Source organism: Brachyhypopomus gauderio, chromosome 17 (assembly GCF_052324685.1).
Source record: "Brachyhypopomus gauderio isolate BG-103 chromosome 17, BGAUD_0.2, whole genome shotgun sequence".
Classification (NCBI taxonomy): domain Eukaryota; kingdom Metazoa; phylum Chordata; class Actinopteri; order Gymnotiformes; family Hypopomidae; genus Brachyhypopomus; species Brachyhypopomus gauderio.
The window spans coordinates 6,502,918-6,521,953 of record NC_135227.1 but is presented as its reverse complement, the minus strand read 5'-3'; the positions used below and the strand labels follow the sequence as shown (position 1 = coordinate 6,521,953).

Here is a 19,036-nt window from a genome sequence, read left to right as displayed (position 1 = left end):
AAGAGAGAGGCCTGTGCAACAGCTGGGTACAACTAGCACAATACCCAGAGGACCCCTGGCAGACACCTCATCTTGTCACCCAGTAGCACTGCTTAGCATGGGCCTGAAAATCACACTGTCACACACTGGAAACAGTCTCCGCCACACTGGTGTGATCAGATCTCTCTCGGGGTTTCAGCAAATAGCATGGCTTCCGAGGACAAACAGAAATTAAAAGCAGGACCATAATTACCATTTAGCCAATCAAACAAACCATATCTACCCAAGCACAGCATTCCTGGACTGGAATCTAGCGGGAGACAGTGGTGGCCCTGAGAGACACCAGAGCAAAGATTTATACAGAGCAGATGCAGCCCCAGAAACTGACACTGGATGACACCCACTGCATGATAAATCACAACAGACACACTTCAGACTCCACACTCAGGACATAAACACACACCACTGAGCAAGGGCACATCCAGAGGAAAGGGGAAAAACTCAACATCAGCCAAAAATGGCTCTGTCTTCAAACTGCCATGTTTACAACATCTTTAAAACATTGAGAAATATCCCCAAGCTTGAGCTCCCAGGGGTCGGTCAGGGGAGAAGTAGATAAATAAATAAATAAAAATAGGGTTCGGAACGCAAATACGCTGCAAAAAGTAGCTCCCATGTTAGAAAATATTATTGATAGAAAAAACAGAAGCTTGATGGGCAAATGTTTTCACACAAGTATGTATGACGCTGCTATGCCCGTTTCAAAACCCTTATGTAAAACCCTTTCTCGCAGTGATGTCAACCTCCTTTCTTGGCAGGTTCTGAGGTAAGGTCCAACCAGGGCTACGCGGGTGCTGCCCCCCTCCCGTAGGGGGGACGGAGGGGTAGAGGGTGAGGCTGTTTTTAGGTTTCATGGGTAGTGGGATGGTAGCATGCAGAGGTGAAGGACAGAATGGCCGGCCATTCCATCACTCAGAGCAATAAATGGATGCAATCTGTATCCCTGTAGAGCATCGGCTGTTTTTAAATTCCACCTCTTTTATCCAAATGAATGATGGACTCAGGTACAGTGCACTGTGCGGCAATATTAATATACATCAGAGGCCAGCGCCCCGCACTAAATCAGAAAACAGGGGGCATTTGTTATTTAAATGACAAACAGCGTGTGAAGAGAGCGGTGCAGGCGAAGAAGACTTTGGAGAAGAGGTGGACAAACCAATTCAGATTTCAATCCTGCAAAGCTGCACGCGAGGGCCCAGGAACCATCAGTGTAATGAAAAAAGGCAGGCAGGCAGGCCGGGCTGAGGCAGATGCTCACGCCTCCTGCACTCGCGCCTCCTGCACTCGCGCCTCCTCCACTCGCGCCTCCTCCACTCGCGCCTCCTCCGCTCGCGCCTCCTGCACTCGCGCCTCCTCCACTCGCGCCTCCTCCACTCGCGCCTCCTCCACTCGTGCCTCCTCCACTTGCGCCTCCTGCACTCGCGCCTCCTGCACTCGCGCCTCCTCCACTCACGCCTCCTCCACTCACGCCTCCTCCACTCGCGTCTCCTCCACTCGCGCCTCCTACACTCGCGCCTCCTACACTCGCGCCTCCTCCACTCGCGCCTCCTACACTCACGCCTCCTCCACTCACGCCTCCTCCACTCACGCCTCCTCCACTCACGCCTCCCTCATGTCAGCCTCCCACCACTCGGACCGCTCTCTCCCGCCAGGCCTCGGCTTGGACACGCCGAGAGACGGGGAGGAAAATATTACCTTGCAATACGTGAAATGCAGGAACGCGTGTGAACCGGTAAATCACTAGATTTGTGCACAAATGGCATGTGCAAATATGGCCTGTGGGTTTCACATGATGCAATCATAGTTACTTAAAATGAAAAGGCATGACACCACTGCTGCTGGAACTGCAAATATAAAATAAGGAACTGCAGTGGAAGAGTTCAGTGCACTCCTGTTCTTCTGAGGGCGAATTCATAGCAGAGCAAAGTCTGTGAGACCATCACGTGGAAGTGCTGACATGATCTGATCAAAACTTCAGCATGCTAAGAACTCGAAAGCAGGATGTATTCCTTTTGTGTGTTTACCCAAAGCATTAATACAGGTCTACTCAGGGCAGTATTAATACAGGTCTTCTCAGGGCAGTATTAATACAGGTCTTCTCAGGGCAGTATTAATACAGGTCTACTCAGGGCAGTAATAATACAGGTCTACTCAGGGCAGTATTAATACAGGTCTACTCAGGGCAGTATTAATACAGGTCTACTCAGGGCAGTAACAATACAGGTCTACTCAGGGCAGTATTAATACAGGGCTTCTCAGGGCAGTACTAATATAGGTCTACTCAGGGCACTATTAATACAGGGCTTCTCAGGGCAGTACTAATATAGGTCTACTCAGGGCAGTAATAATACAGGTCTACTCAGGGCAGTATTAATACAGGTCTACTCAGGGCAGTATTAATACAGGTCTTTTCAGGGCAGTATTAATACAGGTCTTCTCAGGGCAGTATTAATACAGGTCTTCTCAGGGCAGTATTAATACAGGTCTTTTCAGGGCAGTATTAATACAGGTCTTCTCAGGGCAGTATTAATACAGGTCTTCTCAGGGCAGTATTAATACAGGTCTTCTCAGGGCAGTATTAATACAGGTCTACTCAGGGCAGTATTAATACAGGTCTACTGAGGGCAGTATTAAGTAAATCACATTACTTCACCTTGATTCCATTTCATGTTCATTTCAAGTTACAAAAGAGAGAGCAAGCGCATTCTATAGATTCTACATGAACTGTTCTGTGTTAGAATAAAACACCTACGATGCTATTTCACATCATTTTTTTACATAATCAATATTCCGTATAAAATAGCCCTAAAGGAAATGCTTTTGGCACGTGTTTCCCATCGTCTAAACACTCACGTACCATTTACCAGTGGTAACCACCATCAAACCTCACTCATGAACACCGAATGACATGTAAAATGCTGTCAGAGTTTTGGAGCAGGAACCGTAGAAGGTTTTGAGTCATGGTGGTGATTCAGTGGCAGTAGTGACTCAGGTCCCACAGCAGAGAGAGCTGCTGCCGTTTCACACTGCCACTCTCTTCCTGTGTGATCAGCTGGAGACACCAGCCAGGCCACGCAGGGAGACAGACCAGCGCCGTCTGAACTTGTGTTATTACAGAGCAAAATAGTTCAAATAAAATCAGATTTTGGGACAGGAGAGGTGTGTGTGTGTGTGTGTGTGTGTGTGTGTGTGTGTGTGTGTGTGTGTGTGTGTGTGTGTGTGTGTGTGTGTGTGTGTGTGTGTGTGTGTGTGTGTGTGTGTGTGTGTGTGTGTGTGTGTGTGTGTGTGTGTGTGTTTTTAATCAGAGTATTTTGAGAACAAAGGCTGGTTGTAAGCATTTATATAGTAGGTATGTGGTTTCAACATCCCAACTCCTTCTAGAACATTTACTGCTAAACTTAATTTTCAAGGTCCAGAAAAACATCTTTGAACAATGTGTTAAGAGTAAGCACGAAATACAAACACCAATCCAGAAGAGGTCAGAGGAAATGTCAACTGGCCTAAGGGACAGGAAAAGTCTAGGACAGGCCCTTTTTATTTAAATCATGTCTAACAGTTTCCTCATGAATGTGATATTATTACAAAAAATAATATTTTAGAACAAACTTTTATCAGACTGAATACCACTGTGTACTTTTAAAATTCATAACATTCAATCATTTATCTGCTGCCATGTTTATCTCTTGTGAGTGATATTCAACTGCGATGTAATAAGGTTGTGATGAGTGACAGTTACCTGGGACACCAGTCAAGGTCTTCCTCCTCCTCTTAACATCCCCAGCACCCTGTAACCCTAGGGGCCCATGAAACTGTCTGTGGATGAAGAGCAAGACACACAACCATCACTCTTTAAACATGAGTCTTGCAAGCTTTGTAGGTTTTTAATGCATGGAATTGTTTGAAATTAGGTGTGCTTTGAGTTGAATAGGAAGAACAAAACAAAATCATGCAGTGTAAAAGAATCGAGGATTACATCGCCCCAGATGTCCCCACAGCCCGTTTTACGGTACTTGAGACTGAAATGATCCATTCAGAAAAGAACTGTAGGGAGTGAGAATGGTGCACAGCCAGGAGACTGAGGGTAACCCTGGGAGGTGCGCCAGTTAAACGCAGGAAGCAATAAGATGTGTGTAGGGGGTTTTAAAAGAAATATCAGTGGAGGAAAAAGAGGCGTGGGGGCCGTGTGTCTCTGTCGCCACTGAGTGCAGATAAACAAATGACCCAGGTTGCAGACCCCCTGGGTCATAGGTCAGGGGCTCTTCACACAGGGAACTCTGATTACTGGGATGTAAAGTTAAGGTCAAGGTTCTCTTCACTGCTGACGGTGAGCGGATTGGTGCCTTAAGATCTTGTGTGTGTGTGTGTATGTGTGTGTGTGTACACACTTGCGTGTGGTCATCATCTCATCTTAGTGTGAGAAAACACTCCCACTAGAAACATATTCCCACTTATTACATTGCTTTACTCTGACCAATATATTTAAACCGTTCAAGCAGAAAATTCATTTGAAGATGTGCTTAGTGTCAGGGTTTGGTACACCTGCAGTTCCAGGATTGGCCACTTGTCGTGTGGGAACCAACAGCAGTTGGATACCTGCTACCTGCACGGGTTGCCATGGAGAGGCTTCACCTCCCATGTGCTAAGATAGGGCCCTGTCACAGCCCCCGTTTAACAGCCTGTGCATTCCCTGACCTCAAAAGCCATAAATCACATGATACGGGTGCACTACCTGGTGGGGGTGGGGGGGATCCTTGAGCGAAGTCTCTATGTTGTATAATCAATAGGTATAAAAATAAATGGCTTGACCGGTATTCTGTGCCTGCTACCCCTCTCTAATAAAATCCCCGTAATGCATATTTCATTTACTTTTATACTTATTGATTAGCTGTAGTCCAGTTAGTAAATCACGCGTCTATCGATCCCTCAATCGCAGCTCTGTCGGACAGCGTATAACCAGCCATTTGCTGCACTGATAAAGAGCTGAGCTATTGAGCTCCCCACGGTAAATCTTTGCAAACTAACTTTTTAATTCCAAAATCAATGACCGCTTAAACACCACATTATTTCACCCACCGCTGCCCGGGCCGGCATTAAAAGTAATACCCAGATACGTTTGTGTCTACCATGCAGCGCTGTGGCCCTTGGTCTCTCCCTCCTATGCTCTCTCTCTCTCTCTCTCTCTCTCTCTCTCTCTCTCTCTCTCTCTCTCTCTCTCTCTCTCTCTCTCTCTCTCTCACTCTCTCTCACTCTCTCACTCTCTCTCACTCTGTCTGTTTCGGTTTGGAGCGGGCACGCACAGATGGCTCAGTCCAAGGGAAGTTCTTGACTCCAGGTTACATCTGCACTGGGGTAAACAAAAATACATTCAGTCCAGGAACGGGAGTTCTAAAGTAAGGAAGTGATGGTGTTGAGGGTGTAGACTGTAGGCTTTCACTAGCTACATCACACAGTGTGTCCATAGCAGTACAGTGTCTTCAGAGCACCATCTAAAGACTCAAAAAAACATTAGTGCTTCTACTGAGAGTTTATAGCTGATAAATGTCTCGCATGGTGGAACTAAAAGTTATTTAGAGAACAGAAGTTCATAAAATGTTCATAAAAAACAACTTTTGTTTTGCATTCATCAAATTGTTCAATACTGAGCAAAACCAAACTTTAACGGGCAAACGGAAGACACAGGATTGTCTTCCAAAGTCGCTTTTTCAGGACCCGTGGCTCAGGCACTACTTTAAAACCACACTGACACGAGGGTCAATTGTCATTCGTGTGCCCACACCTACAAAGCACATATATCAATTAAAAATAATAAATGAAACAGTCCAGAGAGCTGTGGTGAGAGGCTGGACCACCATCTATTTTCATTAGGCTGTGGGGCATTGCAGGTGTGAGAAGGATCTCAAGATGAATAGAGGTATTCAAATGAATCAAAAAGGATTAGGGTCCCCTAGGATTGCAATCAATGGTAGCAAATCAATAATCAATAGGCCACTCACACCAATATACTAACTGCTGACATCGAGATCTCACAATTAAAATGAAAAGCAGGTGGCTGGAGTGGTGGAGGACTTTGATTTATCTGAAGCCGGCGAGTGTCATTTATAAATAAATAAAGTCGATCCAGAAAACTTGCGTGCAGCAGGAGCAGGCAGGCTGCGGTTATGCATTTTAAGACGGCAACAGAGAGTAGGTGTGAGTGGAGGAGCCTCTGTAGACGCGGGCCTGTTACCACGCCATAACAACAATCTGCAGGCCGCAAACAGGTGAATTTTTTTTTAATTCATATCAGTCATAACAAGGAATCTCAGAACAACAAAATGCCCTCACTCCACAAACACTAACTTTTCCCCTTCTATAAAGTCACTACACACAAGAACCAATCACTACTAACAAACAAAGGCGAGATTATTTCTCTAAGATCATTGACCTTTTGTTTACTCTTAAAAAAAAAAAAAAACCCAGTATAGCCCACTCAAATTTCAGTGCTGCTGCCGTATGGAGATGTGCGGTAATAGTTTGGCAGTAACTGTTCCTCGCTCTGCTGTATGGACTGGAGATCAGGAGGGGTTGAGAGGCTGATTGTTGCAGCTGTGGTGGGGGGGACAGAGCTGGAGGCCTGGGTCAGGGGCACACAGACACGCCTGGCCCTCCAGAGGCCGGATTTGAGTAGCTTCGGGAGCTCAACCGGCTGCCTTGAGCTGGCGGGGCACATCAGAGGCGGCACGCGCAAATCTCCCCCTCTCCCTCGTTCATTTGGGAGTATGATTTATACTTTTTGAAGTAAAAGAGGTCTTGAATTCATCTATAAAGGAATTAAGCAGCCTCCCCTGAGTACGGCATTCAAATGTGAGCATGGCAATGATACCAGCGCCTTTTAATAGCTAGAAATTAGTATTCGACAAGCTTCAAACTGCAGTGTGAAGGAACCTTTCAGGTGGAGAAGAAAGCCGATGAGTATGAAAGCGTGCGTTAAGAAGTGCGGCCACTTCATTGGCGTCGTGTTTCTGCCCCTCATCAAGGAAAAAGGGAGAGCTTTCTAGAGTGGCCCCAGAGAGGGTGAGTCAGAGCACGAGGGAGTGTGTTAGAGAGAGAATTAAGAATGCACTGTAAATAGGCACCAGAGGCACAATGCAGTGAAGTCAAACAGTCTTGAGGCAATTAGACTCGATAAGTATGCAGATCCATGACTGAATCTCTGAGCTTGGCTTTCTTTTGACACACGAAGAGGTACAGCCTAAATATAATATAAATAAATACATAGATACATGTAGAGTAATGTTTTACTGCGATTCAACCTGACTGAGGCAGGCATCTGATCTTGTTTAAAAGTTTAATAAAATCACAAGACTCAAATGAGTTGAACAAACACACACACACGTTTTTAAGACACATTCTATTTCTCTGAATAATAATATAATAATAACATAATTTATATCACTGTTGACCCAAGGTTTACTAAAATAAGTAAACCTTATCTTTATGTAAATGTGTATACTGACCATAATAAAATGTTTATTGCATTGTCATATCAGACAGTTGGCATTGTTTTGCATAAACATGAGAAGTCTGGAAAATCAGTCATGGTTTGAGCTGTAGTCCAGAGGGAACTGACCACCACAGTGATTTTACGCACATCAAAAACACACTGACCCTGACGCAAACTTTCACACAGGTCAAACTGGTTAACCCTCACACCCCCTTGTTCTATGTGTGGTTTATTTAGAGGAGTTAACTAGAAAATGGTCCATCAATATATTGAGCTTGGACAGCAAATTTGTCCAGTGCTTATATTCCACACACCCTGGAGACACAAAAATCTTTTCATATATTCTGTAACTATCTCTGACCAGACTACAGTGATGGGAGGTTTTCTCTGAAGTGAGTGGCACAAATACAATAGTGTTTCACCTTGTTACTTGCCTCAATGATAATTTAGAAGAATGTTTAGTGAACACAGACAGAAAGACCTTAGCGAAGCTTGTTTTGTTCTGTGACAAAAGTGCTAAATAAAGTCAACATGATGTTCGTGACAAAAATCATCCAATTGTATTCTACAGTCAGATGTATTTTAACAGACGATACATGATCAAATAGTCATAGATAAACTCTCACCTGTTCCTACACACCGCTGAGGGACATCTGGGACAAGAGGAGTCTGGACCCGTGCCAGCAGGGAACACGGAGAGTGGACTGAGAGGCTTCAACTGGGGAATGATCGCCATTACTAGTTCAACATATAAAACATTTAAACTCCAGAAAAGAATTATGAAATTCATAAAATAACACATACCTGACTTCTGTCTCGCTTTCCAAAGGAAGGCATCCATAACCTAAAAAGTGATTATTCATTCATCACTCAACTGATTAAAATGAACCCTCACATCTAATTTAAGTTCATTTTATATAAAAATATAAAATATAATCCTACTCTTTCTGACAGGAATCCTGTGAGCAGCTCCTTATTTTGTCCACACAAACAGTCCCATTATCCTGCAACACACCCAAAAAACCAGCACTGTGTATATGAGGCCAGAGAAGTGAGAAAGACTCTGAACCAACATTGACACAATCTACTGAACACTGCACAGACCCAGTGACACAGGCTACTGAACACTACACATACCCAGTGACACAGGCCTACTGAACACTGCACAGACCCAGTGACACAGGCCTACTGAACACTGCACACACCCAGTGACACAGAGTACTGAACACTGCACAGACCCAGTGACACAGGTCTACTGAACAATGAATAGACCCAGTGACACTGGCTTACTGAATGCTCCACAGACCCAGTGACACAGGTCTATTGAACACTACACAGACCCAGTGACACAGGCCTACTGAACACTGCACAGACCCAGTGACACAGGCTACTGAACACTACACAGACCCAGTGACACAGACTACTGAACACTGCACAGACCCAATGACACAGACTACTGAACACTGCACAAACCCAGTGACACAGACTACTGAACACTGCACAAACCCAGTGACACAGGACTACTGAATACTGCACAGACCCAGTGACACAGGTCTACTGAACACTGCATAGACCCAGTGACACAGGTCTACTGAACATTGTACAAACCCAGTGACACTGGCTTACTGAACACTCCACAGACCCAGTGTGGCGTAGAGGTGACGTGGACTGCAGGTCCAGTGTGATATTTATAAAATGCCTTACCTTGCCTGGCAATCTCCTCCTGCCACTCCTAATGCAGGATACCGCCACACCTGGCAACCGGTTCGTCCGGGCATGGTAACCTGTAAGATCCAGAGTTATGATGCACAGTGAGGGACAGGCAGAGGGAGAGAGAGAGAGAGCAGGACAAACAGAGAGAATGACAGAAAAAGGGAGAGAGAGAACAAGAGGAGGAATGCTGGAGGAGTGAGTATCTCTTAAACCATTTATAATATATTTTCTTTTGATTAATCCAATACCAATGTTAAGTATCACTATTGTAATACTTGTGCCTAATTCAAATAACTGGAAAAAGTGTGCCTTTACTTAGCAGTGGCCATTTCGTGCCTTTTGGTATATACTGTTCTCTTTCAGAGTCATGCCAGAAAGACACCAGCTCTACCTCTGTGGCTGGGTGGAGCCGGCTGGATGAACCTGGCCGAGCAGGGCTTTTCTCTCCCAGCGTCGGGCCCTGCCGGCCTGGGGGCAGTCTCGGACTCCCTGCCGCACAGCACGCTCTGAGCCCCCACCGCCACCGAACACTCGCCTTCAAAGAACCAGTCGCTCTGTTCATCGTCACCTGGGGGAGGATGGACAGACAGCAGCAAACTGTGGAAATTCTTGATGTTCCATTAACCGGCGTGACAGAAAAATATTTTTGAATAATACGTTTATTTAGTTATTTTTTTAGAGCTGTATGATGGGACCTGTGAATTTGTCAAAAATATATTACAAAGTAAGGCTGCGATGAATATTCTTTTGTCACTTCATGAAAGTTTTTAATAGAAATGACGCAGCAGTGCAGGTAAGTCAACGCTTGTGGCTAACTAATCATGTGAAGACTCGACAAGAACACAACAGGCAACACAACATTTCAATTACACACGCATGTGCCCTCTGTGTCAATGGTGCTAAGTGAAGTGCAATCTCAGTGTGGCTAGAGGGTCAGCGGAGGGCGTTGTCACAACACAGCTCTCAACCGCAAAACGGGACCTTGCATCAGACAGACACACACACACACACACACACACACACACACACACACACACACACACACACACACACACACACACACACACACACACACACACACACACACACACACACACACAGTTCCCAGATGTAATGCTCTCTGTGGACCTGTCAGTCACCCACACAGCAAGGCCATGCCTCTCACAGTCAAGGTGTAGTGACAACTGTTAAATCACAGGATGCCTAGCGCCACCACGGCTAATGAGATTAGCAAAGCCTTCAGCGCTCATTAGCGCTACATGACAACTCCTCATTAGAGACGCACGGGCACCCGACGCCTGCCACCCACAGCAGTCGGGCTCGTGTGGCCATGCTGTCCATGTGCTTCCCCCATTACTTTAAAAAACACTTTCTTATGTAGGAGGAAGGAGTACACATGCCTGTCTTGGTTTAAAAGCCGTTTATGAAGCACGGCTTGAAGATAGATGGTCTGAAGGTGTTAATTGCTCTGGGTCAAGATATGACACAGAAACCATAAACACACAGTAACATTGTTCAAACCATTACTATGTACGGAAACACAAGTACATTTGTAAACCACAGAGCAATTATTCCTAAATGCTAATTCCTAAACAGGCAAAATCCAAAAATGTAAAAATATAAATATAAATTTCCTTTAATAACTGTATGCCTCATCCACACCTCACGTCTCTCTCAGTCTCTCCCATCACACAGCTCTATTTCTGCTGACAGTATTATCTGGATTTATTTTCCTAAGAAATGATCAGAAATAAGGAGCTGTGAAAATGTGTTCAGTAATGTGATTACATTTTCTTAATTTGCATTTTTTGCATTTAGTTTCACAGATCACTTGCTTTTCAAATACGACAGTGTATTATTACGTTATTCATTTTCACCTCTAAAATGTACCTTGCACCTCTACATGTGTAATGACAATAATGACAATAAAGTTGAATCTAATCTAAAAAAAAAAAATCTAATCTAAATACAATCTCGTTTACTGGTAATGTAATCCAGCAGGCACAACATCATTAATGTCATAAATACAAATAAAGTGTCCCAGCTAATCATTTTCTAACACTGCACTGCATATTATGTGATTCTTTAAATGAAAAGAGACATAATGGATTTCCAAAGCCGCCTTCTCACCACTGCTGCAACATTTCTATGGATTCACCACTTCTGGTTTCAGATAAAAATCAAGCATTAACTTATTTAATTTTTTTTACTGCACACAGTCAGGCCACCGTATTCACATGTTCACTACATTCACTCCAGACACATGATGAGATGTTATGGTCCATGCAGCATGTGCTGGTTCTGACCTTGTCTTCCCTCATCGGTGGTGAACAGTCCCGGGTCACTGCTGCACACACTGCTCGTCTCACTACAGCAAAACAGAGAAGAACAGCTCAGCTATGGGTCCATCAGAACACCTGCTTGTCATCCTTTACACTGGGCCAGGATTATGGCATCTTCTGGCTGGAGTGAAACCTTCACCAGGCTGCTCACATACTTCAGTGATACATGCAGAACAAAATACTTTATATATATATATATATATATATATATATATATATATATATATATATATATATATATATATATATATATATAAAATTATGTGAAAATGCATAGGAGTCATGTGAAATCAGACCAAAACACACACGCACCGGGTCCTGCTCACGTCTGCTTTCTGAGATTACAAACACAAAGATGTCGGGGAGGGGCGGGTACAGATGCGGATCGAAACTCATGACTGACATGCCCAATCTAATTGAATATCCCCCCCTGTCAGCTCCAATCTAATCTGCCCAAGCTTTTCTGAGGATGACAGGAACGAACCAGCACGGTCTCTCTCTCCCTGTCGTGGTGGGGGGGGGGGGGGGGGGGGGGGGGGGGTTCTCATCCCACAAGCGGAGGATGGACCTCGGGCATCGGGACTCGAACTCATACAGCAACTGGATGGTATCGGCTCCCCGAGCTGCTGGGCCCTGGAACAGCAGGTCTGGGCAGCAAAGCCCGTTCTCTCACACTCTGCCCACTCTGGGCTCTGGGCACTGGGCTGGGGAAAGTCATTGGTACGCATCTGATAATTATAGCTTCATAAGCAGAACACATTACAACTTAATTATCTCTTTAATGGCTGTGGAGACGATCATGGGTCATCTTTAGTGTCTTCCCACTGTAGACAAAGGGATTCGCATGTGATCGGAAACACCCACATCACGAAAACAACATTATGGTAAATATAAAAGCAGAATGCTAGCAGACATCATAACAGTCGGGTGATATGTACGCTGGCACCGTATATAAACACACTTCAATTTTGAGTTAATGACTGCTTCACGCATCCATCATGTCATGCAGCGGCGGAGATGTGTGGAGTCAGCTCTGAGCTCTGAGCTCGTCCCCAGCGGTCCCTGCTGACCAGAGCTGACCTTGATCGTGAGGAGAGAGGCTGGCGGAGTCGGATGATGGCCGGCGCACAGCCTCGGTGTACCAGGGCGGTGGGTGGCCCAGCCCGCATGTCTGCTGCACGCCACTCTAACCAGATGGGGATGGGGGTTAGAGTGGCTCAATCTCAAGGGATTAAGGGTGGGCTTAGCTCAGCTTTCCTGGATAAACATCCATGCGTGTGCATGGGTCACACGTGCACGCGCACTCCGCCGGTGCCTGTGGGCCTCCAGAACCGGGCTGCACATCTGTAGCTTCACGGGGGCTCTGTGTCTTCTGTGTCAGCAGGAGCAATACGGCTCCTGTTCCTCCTGGCAGCACTACAGTCATAATGAGCGCTAATCGCCCTGTAAAAGCAGCGGCACGGACAGGCGCCATGTGCCCCCCCCCCCCCCCCCCCCCCCCCCGCACCCAACCCACCCACCCCCACACATCCAGCACCCCTGCCCCCCCTGCACACCCGCCACCTCCTGCCAGCAGACACGCCTGCTCTGGTCACACCCAGGAACACTTACAGAATTACGGAGGCCATTTTATTAAATCATAACTGCATTTATAGCTCCTTGCCGGTAAATGAGGAGAAAGTGGCTCTGGGTCTAAGAATGCAAGGTGAAACTGTTCCTTAATTGTATGCTCATCAAATATAACTGAATCTGCAAGGTACATGCTGAGAAGATGATGCACACCAAAGGTCTCAAAGCTATTTCTCATTGAGCCTTTAAGCCGTTTAAATACACAAGACAGGTTGAGAGCTAAATAACAGCTCTTTCGCGCAGGTACATGTTTCTGAACACAAAAATAAACTGTGAAATCAAACTGCATCAGATACAAGTACATTTAACATGCAAATGCATCTTGAGACATCTAAGTGCAACTAAATCCCTCTTGGTGTGAAATTAAGTCTCTGTTGATGTCAGGGGAGAAGAAAAACAGTGTTAAATTTAAAGAAGAATGATAGGTAATATAAACAATTAATTACCCATTAAGTATTAAACAATATTTAAGGTGTAATGTGATGTTGCCTTGAGAGGCTTGCTGCCAATATGAAACTGTTTCCATTAAGTAGTACCTAATTAATGCCATGCATTATTGACACTAACATTTTTCTTTTGGCTTGTTGGAGTCTCCCTTCTCCCTTTAACATGACCTTCAGCAGAACTCTCAACCAAGTTTATCAGCCTCTGTCTTTCCGTTAAGTAAAACTCTGTGCACCGTGCTATAGATGAATACTAAATGTTAAAACACATTCACACTAGTATTCATTGCCCTGTCAACAACCATGGCTAAGCAAAAGATACATTCCTGCATGCAGTCCATGCTGAAGACCCCGGGAGTATTTTTTGGCTGAGCTAATGTCTTTCTTGGGCCACATGCATTTTGGAAAGGTGAGTATGCACACAATCATCAAAGCATGTGATCGTTAGAAAATAACCATACCCTTTTAAGACTCTTAAACCATACCCTTTTAGGCCAGTTTTGTGACTGTGAGACATCAAAGTGAAACGAATACCAACATATTCTACACTAATAGATTCCACATACCAGAACAAAGAAAACTCACAAGAACTGTGTGTGGGGTGGAGTTGGGGGAGGGAGTCTAGCTGATAAAAAGAATCCCCATTCCAAGAGCCTGCCCACTTCCATAAGCGTCCTGCCCACTTCCATAAGCGTCCGATTAAAAGGCCCTTCCAAACTCTTTTAGCTTGGGTAATTGGATTAGTTTCAGGGATTTATGAAAAAGAACTTAGGCAAGTCAGGACACAATTCCTAACTCCATGCCCACTTTCATAAAATCAAAATTACCAAAGTTATGGCATGTGGAAACAGGCCTAAAGAAGTCAGGGACAGTGGACATGCCACACCACCTCCAGGGACCAGCAAGCATTTCTCAAACTGGTAAAGAGCAAAAGAAACTTGCCGATAAAGTGCAGCAAGTTGAATGAGGCTAAAGGAAAGCTGAATGCTACCCTGATATTCCAGGCAGAGTGTCCACGGCCTGAGTCCCCAGTCGTGGTGGGGGTGTGGACCCACAGGTGAGGCCTCCCAGCCAGGCCAGACTGAGCAGCAGGTGGTGTGCCATCCATCAGACCCCACACAGGTCCAATCAAGGATGGGCAGCCCAGCTGGAGCTGCCAACAGCTGCCCCACACACACTCGGATTGGTTTAAGAAGCCTGGACACTGTCTATGTACGAGGGCAGACGGGAGATATGGCGTCTAGCTCACATGCTTAAAATTAACATCTGGCCTCACAGTGTGTGTGTGTGTGTGTGTGTGTGTGTGTGTGTGTGTGTGTGTGTGTGTGTGTGTGTGTGTGTGCGCACGCACATCTATCATGACCCTAGGGGAAGAGCTGTTGTGAGCATTTCAAAATGCACTGACTATCCTTAACCTCAGTCCTATGACTTTCAAAACACATGCTTGTCCTCTTCAAATTCAGATGTGGATTTCAGCATTTCTGTGAGGGAGTTTTCAGCTATTTCTTTTAGCATGATTAAACTTTAAATGCTGTCCTCCCCAAGCCACACTGTAGCACTCCCATCCAATCACAGCACAAAACCGTCAGACGCAAGGGGAGCAAGTGTAAGTGAGAAATGATTGACAGGGCGACACAGTGTTCCCATTTATTTCTTCTCTGGAGGTGTTTTCTGTCAGGAAGGGTATTGATTTTTTCATAAAATAAGAAAACAAGCACCATCGAGAGGCCATGCAGGGTCAGCACAAATTAAAGCAGAAGATGTAAAGCCAGTTGTTGCCCAATTATTGGCTGCCACCAGTGACACCTCACTCTTGCCTTTAACCACGCCCACCAATGACACCTCACTCTCGCCTTTAACCAAGGCCACCAATTATACCTCACTCTCGCCTTTAACCACGCCTACCAATGACACCTCACTCTCGCCTTTAACCAAACCCACCAATGACACCTCACTCTCACTTTTAACCCCGCCCACCAATGACACCTCACTCTCGCCTTTAACCAAGGCCACCAATTATACCTCACTCTCAACTTTAACCACGCCTACCAATGACACCTCACTCTCGCCTTTAACCAAACCCACCAATGACACCTCACTCTCACCTTTAACCACGCCCACCAATGACACCTCACTCTCGCCTTTAACCAAGGCCACCAATTTTACCTCACTCTCGCCTTTAACCACGCCCACCAATGACACCTCACTCTCACCTTTAACCAAGGCCACCAATTTTACCTCACTCTCGCCTTTAACCACGCCCATCAATGACACCTCACTCTCGCCTTTAACCACGCCCACCAATTACACCTCACTCCCGCCTTTAACCACGCCCACCAATGACACCTCACCCTCTCCTTTAACCACGCCCACCAGACACCTCAGTCTCGCCTTTAACCACGCCCACCAATGACACCTCACTCTCACCTTTAACCCGCCCAACAATTACACCTCACTCTCGCCTTTAACCAAGCCCACAAATGACAACTCTCTCGCCTTTAACCACGCCCACCAATGACACCTCACTCTCACCTTTAACCCGCCCAACAATTACACCTCACTCTCGCCTTTAACCAAGCCCACAAATGACAACTCACTCGCCTTTAACCACGCCCACCAATGACACCTCACTCTCACCTTTAACCCGCCCAACAATTACACCTCACTCTCGCCTTTAACCAAGCCCACAAATGACACCTCACTCTCACCTTTAACCAAGCCCACCAATGACAACTCACTCGCCTTTAACCACGCCCACCAATGACACCTCACTCTCGCCTTTAACCAAACTCACCAATGACAACTGATTCTCGCCTTTAACCACGCCCACCAATGACACCTCACTCCCGCCTTTAACCACGCCCACCAATGACAACTCACTCTGGCCCTTAAACCACGCCCACCAATGACACCTTACTCTCACCTTTAAACACGCCCACCAATGACAGCTCACTCTCACCTTTAACCACACCCACCAATTACACCTCACTCTCGCCTTTAACCACACCCACCAATGACACCTCACTATGGCCCTTAAACCAGCCCACCAATAATTAGATCATCACAGAACTAAGGCAGGTTTGGGAACCAGGCAGGGCAGAATGGAGCACACAATAGCAGGAAGACTAAAGGCAGACAATCTGACTACACTCTCAGCAGAAAGATATACAGCATATAAATTGATTTGCTGTGTTGAGGCCAACCATTAGCATGAGGCTAATTTACTTCCTATGACATAATGTATAGTCATGACTCTGAGCACACATACTAAAACTCATCAGTGAACTGTGCTTAAATGATGTATGTTCTTATTTACTGGAATTTCAAATGTTATCTTTTCATATGTCATCTTATTGAGCACCACTCCTAGAATGTCACACTGCATATTATCCTTCCATGAAGTTTCTTATAGCTCAATGTAAGTAAATTGTGGGCCTCCATTGACACAGTGGTAATTCATTGAGTCAATGTCACTCACCAGACATTTGTGTGATACACATCATCTGTGTGAGAGAAAGTGCTACGCTGCTCCTGGGAGGTGTCTCTGCTATCCGATTCAGCACAGCTTTAATTAACTGGGATTCTATTGAACTTCATTTCCCAGAGATCAATACAGCACCAAGCTACTTATTTGTAATTTTAGAAAAGAGACATCATAAGCTAATTGTAGCCTAGAGCCAACAAGCAACAGTGAATTATTTCTGCTGATCACCACAAGCACAAAGAGTGCTATACTGCCGGACAGCATTCATTATTAATACCAGTGCAAATGTTGAATCAGTGCCTGTATGAATCATGGCATGATTAGGCCACACCGACTATTGACAACAAGATTTAGGTGGGCCGGTAAATAATTTCAAATGCCTTCAATTTTATGGTCTCAGCCAGGTTTAAATGATCAGCTTAGTCACTGAACATATTCAAGGCAATGCAACAAGATACTTTCAGAAAGTATGGAAAAAAAACGAAATAATAATTCAATAGATAAAGAAAATAAGATTTTTACATTATCTGCTTCATTGCAACTGAATATCTCTGCAACTCTGAACTTCTAAATGTCAGGTGTGCGAGATCTAAGAAGCGTAGCAGGACTACCATTCGGACAGGTTCTCGTCCGACGCCTCCCTCTGTTCCCTGGCCTGCCGCAAGCTCTTGTCCCTCCAGCACTCTTCAGCCAGGCCTCCCACAGCAGCACCAACGTCCTGCCCAGGCCAGGGCCCGGGACGCCTCTTCAGCTGGCCCAGCCTGCGCCTCCTCTGTGTCCTCTGGTGATGGTGGGGGTGGTGGTGGTGGCGAGGGTGGTGATGGTGATGATGCGTTTGCTCACGTCGCTCCAGCCCAGACACCCTGAACCTCTGCTGTAGCCTCACGGTCCCCTCTGAGGCCGACCGTCTGACCCTGCGGCGTCTGCGCAAAGGCCTGCCCGCCGTATGTTCCGCGACGGAGTCCGACCTGGGCCGGGAACACCGCCCTCCGCGCAAGGGCACCGGGACCGGTGCCACCTCGTCCGAATCGCTCTGGGTAGCAGCGGCGACGGGCGCAGACGCGCCGGCCAGGGCCGCCCTCGTGGGGCCCGACTGCCGGCTCCTGGCCAGCGCCTCGTCCAGGCTGGACTCGGAGGCTTCGCTGAGGCAGCGTCCAGCCGCGGGGCCGTGCGGGACCGAGTCGCAGCGACGCTTACGACCCCTCCGCTTGCGCACCACCCGTCGCTGCTGCAGTGGGCTGAACACCAGCTCCTCCCACAGCTGCTCCTCCCACAGCTGGTCCTCCCACAGGTCGTCCAGTCGGGCCTGCTCGGACGTTTGCTCCAGGGCCGACACCAGGTCCTGCACCAGCTCCTCCATGTCGCCAAACCCTGACAACAAAACACATCGGCGAAGTCAAAAGGCGGCAGTCACGTTCTGATATAGTGCAGGAGTGACTCACAGATGCTCTCTGGAAGCACACGTCGTTTCAGTGCCACACGTCTAGCGTACGCCACCTGCCATCTGCGCATTGTTCTCTGAGCCTAACACCCAACTGGAGTGTGTAGCACTGTATTGGCAGACTTAAGAAATACTTCACGCTTTAGCTGTCTAATTTGCAGACAGTTAAGATACTATCACATTGTTAGATATTACATACATTGTGACTTAATCCATAAACAGAGAAAAGAGGGATTTGTTTTTAGAAACTAAAAAGCTGAACTCTGAAGGGCCAAAATCATAACTGTTGATAACAAAAGGGGCAAGCAAGGCTAATACATAGAATAGCTGAAACAATAAAAGTGTTCAAGACTTCAAGATTTCAAGGCTGCAAATATTTAGACAACTGATCTGAGTCGAAGTTAGCCAAATTGCCACCTTTGTAATGTGTAAAGTGTGGCACAACAGCTGGACGAGCAATCG

The 19,036-nt window shown here is 46.1% G+C and overlaps 1 protein-coding gene across 4 annotated transcripts in view; it reads right to left on the bottom strand.

Moving 5' to 3' along the window:
* LOC143480108 (G patch domain-containing protein 2-like) overlaps nt 1-19,036 on the bottom strand; it is a 52,052-nt gene that overhangs the window by 32,314 nt on the left and 702 nt on the right. For all 4 annotated transcript variants that reach the window (XR_013121782.1, XR_013121781.1, XM_076977593.1 and 1 more), the window contains exons 2-9: nt 17,745-18,504; nt 11,542-11,603; nt 9,627-9,803; nt 9,227-9,306; nt 8,465-8,526; nt 8,327-8,366; nt 8,149-8,240; nt 3,776-3,852 (exon numbers count right to left, since the gene is read on the bottom strand). Coding sequence is in view for 2 of the 4 variants with exons in the window: in XM_076977593.1 (XP_076833708.1) it covers nt 3,776-3,852; nt 8,149-8,240; nt 8,327-8,366; nt 8,465-8,526; nt 9,227-9,306; nt 9,627-9,803; nt 11,542-11,603; nt 17,745-18,493 (1,339 nt within the window). In the remaining 2 variants the exon portion in view is untranslated. The remainder of the gene's footprint in view (nt 1-3,775; nt 3,853-8,148; nt 8,241-8,326; nt 8,367-8,464; nt 8,527-9,226; nt 9,307-9,626; nt 9,804-11,541; nt 11,604-17,744; nt 18,505-19,036) is intronic.